Source organism: Borostomias antarcticus, assembly GCF_949987555.1.
Source record: "Borostomias antarcticus genome assembly, contig: scaffold_1033, whole genome shotgun sequence".
Lineage (NCBI taxonomy): Eukaryota > Metazoa > Chordata > Actinopteri > Stomiiformes > Stomiidae > Borostomias > Borostomias antarcticus.
This window is the reverse complement of record NW_028176447.1, coordinates 5,001-11,976: the sequence shown is the minus strand read 5'-3', so window position 1 is coordinate 11,976 and position 6,976 is coordinate 5,001. Positions and strand designations below refer to the sequence as shown.

Below are 6,976 nucleotides of genomic sequence, written 5' to 3'. Positions count from 1 at the left end.
CAGAGAGAGAGAGATAGAGAGAGATATATATAGAGAGAGATATATAAAGAGAGAGAGAGATAAAGAGAGAGAGAGATAAAGAGAGAGAGAGAGAGATAAAGAGAGAGAGAGAGAGATAAAGAGAGAGAGAGAGATAAAGAGAGATAAAGAGAGAGAGATAAAGAGAGAGAGAGAGATAAAGAGAGAGAGAGACAGAGAGAGACTGGTTGAAGAGCCCTCAGAGGCAGAGAGAGAGAGAGATAAAGAGAGATAAAGAGAGAGATAAAGAGAGAGATAAAGAGAGAGAGAGATAGAGAGAGAGAGAGAGAGAGACAGAGAGAGAGAGAGAGAGACAGAGAGAGAGAGATAGAGAGAGACAGAGAGAGAGAGAGATAAAGAGAGAGAGAGATAGAGAGAGAGAGAGAGCAGAGAGAGACTGGTTGAAGAGGCCCTCAGAGGGCAGCGTCTCCTCCTGGGTTAACGGTCTTCTTTACCGCCCGCCCGTGGAGGAAGCTGATCCCGGATCCGGGCCGCGTTACGGCCGGACCCGCGGTCCAGACGGGCCTCCCCGCTGGACCGCGGCGCTGCCCGCTGAGAGAGAGAGACCAGTAAAGAGAGAGAAACGAGAGAGAGAGACCAGTAAAGCATCCCGAGAACGGCAGAGCAGCAGAACTGACAGGGGGAGAGACCTGTCAATCTCCCTCCCATCTCTCCGCGTGCCTCTCGGTGTAATAAGAGTTTGTTATGGCAGTCGTCACCTGCCAGGGCGTGTTGGTGTGAAAGAGATCCCATCGGTTGTGACATTTTATACCGGCGCCGTTTCAGACAGTAGCCACGCCGATGTCACGGACGCTCGCTTTTTACGTCTCGGAGTTCGTGCATTTCCTGCTATCGAATGCTCCTCTTGTCAACTAGCATCCAGAGAGTTTGTTTCTTTTCGGCGGTTGTGTTCAACGTGTCCCCCCCCGTGTGTGTGTGTGTGTGTGTGTGTGTGTGTGTGTGTGTGTGTCGTCCTCAGGAGCAGAAGTTCTGCCAGCGCTACGACCAGCTGATGGAGGCGTGGGAGAAGAAGGTGGATCGCATCGAGAGCAACCCGCGGCGCCGGGCCAAGGAGAGCAAGGTGCGCGAGTACTACGAGAAGCAGTTCCCCGAGATCCGCAAGCAGAGGGAGCTACAGGAGCGCATGCAGAGGTGAGGACACGCCCCTCCGTCCGTTTGTAGGATCGGTCGTGTTTATCTGTGCGGTGTTTCCCACGGGATCGGAGCGCGGGCGAGAATCGCGTGGCGGCGTTAGCCTAGCGCTCGCTAGCTGTAGTAAGTCAAATGAGACGGCGAGCGGCTAGTGTTGTGTTCTGTGACATCATAGGAGTGTTGACGGCTGTGAGGTTCTGTTGATTTGAGTCAATTCAATCAATTCAATAAACTTTATTTAAACTCGACGGACACTGAGGTTGCCCTCATTTACAGTGACGACGACTAAGAAAAAGTGCTGAGATAAAACAAGAATGACAATAATAAGACAATAATAACGCTAAAAGCAAAGCATAAAATAGAGTCAAGTTAAAAAAGGATATGATAATAAGTCAGTTTGGCTTCTGTATGATCTCCGCAACACAGGCTAGCTAGCCAGGCCAGGGATGATGGAGCTGTGAGCGTAGCGCACGGGGTCAACGAGGCCGCCGGCAGCAGAGCGAGAGGGGGGGGGCAGGTTGAAACGACAGGTCGAGATCGAGAGCGCCGGCAGATTTGGGAAGAGGAAGCTTTTGTTGCGTCAACCGTCAGGCGATTGGGGCCCGCCACCAAGTGTGCGGGAAACACTGATGTCAGAGCGCGTGCTGTGTGACCGGCTGACCCTCTCCTGTTTGACCCCTGTTTGACCCCTGTGCAGCCGGGTGGGCCAGCGCGGAGGGGGCCTGGCGTCGTCCGGCGCCCGCAGCGAACACGAGGTCTCCGAGATCATCGACGGCATCTCGGAACAAGAGGTGAGACCCCCCCCCCCCCCCCATGTAGCTCCTCCCCCTGTAGCTTCTCACCCTAGAGGGTCACTGTCCAACAGCGGACGCCCAAACACTCACTTCTGGGCTGAGAATTCAAGGCTCCGTAGCTCAACAATCTCCACAACCACAACAGGAAATATTCGATGCATGTGTGAAGCTTCAGGCCTCAAACTAGCAAACCTGACTTGCACACATGTGTGCACACACACACACACACACACACACACACACACACTCTACACTTCCACTTGCCTAATAGGGTAGTTTTTAATCTCCCAGTTGATAGTGATGTCACCTCTTCCTGTCTGTCCTCCAGTCACCCTCCCAGCGCGTCGGTTTTGTGTCGTCTCATCTAAACAAGCGCCGCTCCCCTCACTGCATCCCCCAGCATGCAAAGCGCCTCTTTCTCTTCCCCTCCGCCCTCAACCTCAAACTTCCTCTCTCTCTCTCGTCCTGACCCCTCACACACTTTCCACCAGACGCGCACATCTCACCGCCACTTCTCCGCTCCTCGCCGTTTACCCGGCGCCCTGAACGCCGAGAGTGTTCCTCTCCCGCCCACTCACTCCCAGACGTGTGTGTGTGTGTGTGTGTGTGTGTGTGTGTGTGTGCGTATGTGCGTGTGTGTGTGTGCGTGTGTGTGCGTGTGTGTGTTGCGCTGCGCGTGGGCGTGTCAGAACACCGAGAAGCAGATGCGTCAGCTGGCGGTCATCCCTCCCATGCTGTTCGACGCCGAGCAGCAACGCATCAAGTTCATCAACATGAACGGGCTGATGGAGGACCCCATGAAGGTGTACAAGGACCGGCAGGTCATGAACATGTGGAGCGAGCAGGAGAAGGACACCTTCAGAGAGAAGTAAGCTCCTCCCCCCCGCCCCCCGCACACCCCCCCCCTCCCCCGTACCCCCCCCCGCCCCGCACTCCCCCCCCCCTCCCCCCTCTCCTCCCCCGAGAGAGAGAACTACTCTCGGACCCAGAATCAACTCCCCCGGAGGAGTGGAACTGTTCAGATTTCGGCGGCGTGGCGTTCGGATTCTCAGAAGGGAGAGGGAAAAAAAGGTGCCCCCATCTAGGGGTCATCGAGTGTTTGAGGAAGCGAATCTTCCCTCTTTGCGAGAAAGGAGAAGGTGTAACGAACGCACCGCCCGGCCAAACGACCCTTAGACGGAGATCGGTGGCTGTGAACTCTGACCTGGTGCTACAGAGTGTTGAATATGATGCCCACACACAGTCTGGCCGGTACATTTGACCCCTCAGCATCGGTGAAATGGAACGTTCCAGAAAGTGGCAGCTGAGAGTGTGTCAAGTGTAATCAAGGCGCTGGTTGTGGTTTTTTAGGTGGGAATCTGGACCGGGGCGTGTGATTGGGCAACGGGTTCTAGATGAGTAACCGAGAGGGTGACGTCTCTGGGTGCACTTTCAGCACTGCTGGCACATCCTCTCTCTCTCTCTATGTCTCTCTATGTCTCTCTCTCTATGTCTCTCTCTCTATGTCTCTCTCTCTCTGTCTCTCTCTCTCTCTCTCTGTCTCTCTCTCTCTCTCTCTCTCTCTCTCTCTCTGTCTCTCTCTCTCTGTCTCTCTCTCTCTGTCTCTCTCTCTCTCTCTGTCTCGCTCTCTGTCACGCTCTCTCTCTCTCGCTCTCGATCTCTCTCGCTCTCGATCTCTCTCGCTCTCTCTCTCTCTCTCTCACTCTCTCTCTCACTCTCTCTCTCATTCTCTCTCTCTCGCTCTCTCTCTCACTCGCTCTCTGTCTCGCTCTTTCTCCCTCTCTCTCTCTCGCTCGCTCTCTCTCTCACTCTCTCTCTCTCTCTCTCTCTCTCTCTGTCTCTCTCTCTCTCTCTCTCTTTCTCTCTCTCTCTTTCTCTCTCTCCCTCCCCTCTCTCTCTCTCCCTATCTCTCTCTCTCTCCCCCTCTCTCTCTCTCTCTCTCTCTCTCTCTCTCCCTCTCTTTCCCTCTCTCTCTCCCTGCTTTGTGTGGGGCTCAGGCCGGGCGTAGATCAGTGACACACCTCCCACTTGACCCATGACCCCTCATCGAATGACACGGGCGGCTTTCAAACCGAGCCCGGCGTGGAGAATGAACCGAATGTTCTCTCTGCTCCCTTAGGTTCATCCAGCACCCAAAGAACTTCGGCCTGATCGCCTCTTTCCTGGAGAGAAAGGTTAGAGATGCACATCATCTTTTATACTGTTGTCCCTCCCGGTCTGTTTAGTAATACTGTACATCCCGCCCATGACATGAGAGAAATAATGTTAAGATAACGTTGAGATAACGTTAAGATAATGTTGAGATAACATTGAGATAACATTGAGATAACGTTAAGATAACGTTGAGATAACGTTGACATAACGTTGTTTTTGTTGCAGACGGTGGCCGAGTGCGTGCTCTTCTACTACCTGACCAAAAAGAGCGAGAACTACAAGAACATCGTGCGCAGGAACTACCGCCGTCGTGGGCGGAGCCAGGTACGGTTTCGCCGTCGGCGTCAAACTTGCAAAGAAACGCCGGCGCAAACGTCCCGGAACGCCTCGAAGGCCGCGGTCAAGGTTGACAGCCAGTGTCAGCAGAGCTTTTAGCAATGAGGAGAACTTGGGTACACACAGAGACATCCAAACCCCACGAGACTCGGAGTGGGAGGATCACTACGGGTCATGCAAGCACAGCGGTCATGTGACTCGCGTCTTTCCCGCCCCCTCTTGTCAGGCCTAAAGCGTCCGTGTTTTTTTTTCCCGCTTTATTTTGCTAATGAGCTCCCAGTTGTTACTTAGCCACAGATCAGGTGTCAGGGCTGTTGAACTCCGCGGTGGTTGGGCACTAATGAAATGGCGCATTAATTACCCAGCAACCTTTTTTTTTTTCCTGTGGGCGTCGGCACCACGTCTCCTCATCTCCGCCGGAGGCGCCTGCGCTCATAACCCAGCAGCCCCGCTCAGGGCGCCAGCGCCGTGAGCTCGTTACCGAGCCGCGTGAGAGCGCCGGCTAACACCGATAACACCGGGGGGGGGGGGGGGGGAGGGGGGTGAGGCAGAGATAGAGAGATACGGAAAGAGAGCACGGTTATATCTCGACCGAATGAGCGCGGCGGCTAACGCTAGTGACATCTAGAGAGAGAAGAGAGAGATGGTGAGTAGTGACGGCCCCGGGGCCATGGATAACGAGCGCCCGGCCTTAACGAACGTTGTTGTTTTTCTTCCTCTGTGGTAGCGGACCGTAGCGGCCCGCTCCGTCACCTGCCTTAAGTAGAGGCTTAAGAACAGGCTGCAGTCAGGTCTGTTGTAATGATTGAGCGCAGGCGGGGTTCTAATGGAAATGATTAGTGTGTGTGGAGATGATTAGTGGAGATGATTAGTGTATGTGGAGATGATTAGTGTGTGTGGAGATGATTAGTGGAGATGATTAGTGTATGTGGAGATGATTAGTGTGTGTGGAGATGATTAGTGGAGATGATTAGTGGAGATGATTAGTTTATGTGGAGATGATTAGTGTGTGTGGAGATGATTAGTGTATGTGGAGATGATTAGTGTATGTGGAGATGATTAGTGGAGATGATTAGTGGAGATGATTAGTGTATGTGGAGATGATTAGTGTGTGTGGAGATGATTAGTGTATGTGGAGATGATTAGTGTGTGTGGAGATGATTAGTGTATGTGGAGATGATTAGTGTATGTGGAGATGATTAGTGTGTTTGGAGATGATTAGTGTATGTGGAGATGATTAGTGGAGATGATTAGTGGAGATGATTAGTGTATGTGGAGATGATTAGTGTGTGTGGAGATGATTAGTGTATGTGGAGATGATTAGTGTGTGTGGAGATGATTAGTGTATGTGGAGATGATTAGTGTATGTGGAGATGATTAGTGTGTGTGGAGATGATTAGTGTATGTGGAGATGATTAGTGTATGTGGAGATGATTAGTGTATGTGGAGATGATTAGTGTATGTGGAGATGATTAGTGGAGATGATTAGTGGAGATGATTAGTGGAGATGATTAGTGTATGTGGAGATGATTAGTGGAGATGATTAGTGGAGATGATTAGTGGAGATAATTAGTGTGTGTGGAGATGATAAGTGGAGATGATTAGTGGAGATGATTAGTGGAGATGATTAGTGGAGATGATTAGTGTATGTGGAGATGATTAGTGGAGATGATTAGTGTATGTGGAGATGATTAGTGGAGATGATTAGTGGAGATAATTAGTGTATGTGGAGATGATTAGTGTATGTGGAGATGATTAGTGAAGATGATTAGTGTGTGTGGAGATGATTAGTGGAGATGATTAGTGGAGATGATTAGTGGAGATGATTAGTATGTGTGGAGATGATTAGTGTGTGTGGAGATGATTAGTGTGTGTGGAGATGATTAGTGTATGTGGAGATGAGTAGTGTATGTGGAGATGATTAGTGTGTGTGGAGATGATTAGTGTATGTGGAGATGATTAGTGTATGTGGAGATGATTGGTGTATGTGGAGATGATTAGTGTATGTGGAGATGATTAGTGGAGATGATTAGTGGAGATAATTAGTGTATGTGGAGATGATTAGTGGAGATGATTAGTGGAGATGATTAGTGGAGATGATTAGTGAAGATGATTAGTGTGCGTGGAGATGATTAGTGGAGATGATTAGTGGAGATGATTAGTGGAGATGATTAGTGTATGTGGAGATGATTAGTGTATGTGGAGATGATTAGTGTGTGTGGAGATGATTAGTGTATGTGGAGATGATTAGTGTGTGTGGAGATGATTAGTGTGTGTGGAGATGATTAGTGTGTGTGGAGATGATTAGTGTATGTGGAGATGATTAGTGTATGTGGAGATGATTGGTGTGTGTGGAGATGATTAGTGTGTGTGGAGATGATTAGGCTGCCGCTGCTCTCTCCTGTGGGGGCCTCGGGTCCAGGAAGACCGAGTTAGAGCTCCTATTTGTTTTGCGTTGAGCTAATTATGAGAGAAGGGGAACATTAGGGCTCGCAAGTATCCTAAACACTTCGCTCAACTAG

General features: G+C 50.8%; 1 protein-coding gene across 1 annotated transcript in view; it reads left to right on the top strand.

Moving 5' to 3' along the window:
* Positions 1 to 997: 997 nt before the first annotated feature.
* Positions 998 to 6,976, top strand: part of LOC311328509 (nuclear receptor corepressor 2-like) — a gene marked incomplete at both ends in the record, with an annotated part of 10,679 nt that continues 4,700 nt past the window's right edge. Inside the window, 5 exons of the mRNA XM_084462468.1 lie at positions 998 to 1,170; positions 1,868 to 1,961; positions 2,654 to 2,832; positions 4,084 to 4,138; positions 4,344 to 4,442. Of these exons, the coding sequence (XP_084318594.1) occupies positions 998 to 1,170; positions 1,868 to 1,961; positions 2,654 to 2,832; positions 4,084 to 4,138; positions 4,344 to 4,442 (600 nt within the window). The remainder of the gene's footprint in view (positions 1,171 to 1,867; positions 1,962 to 2,653; positions 2,833 to 4,083; positions 4,139 to 4,343; positions 4,443 to 6,976) is intronic.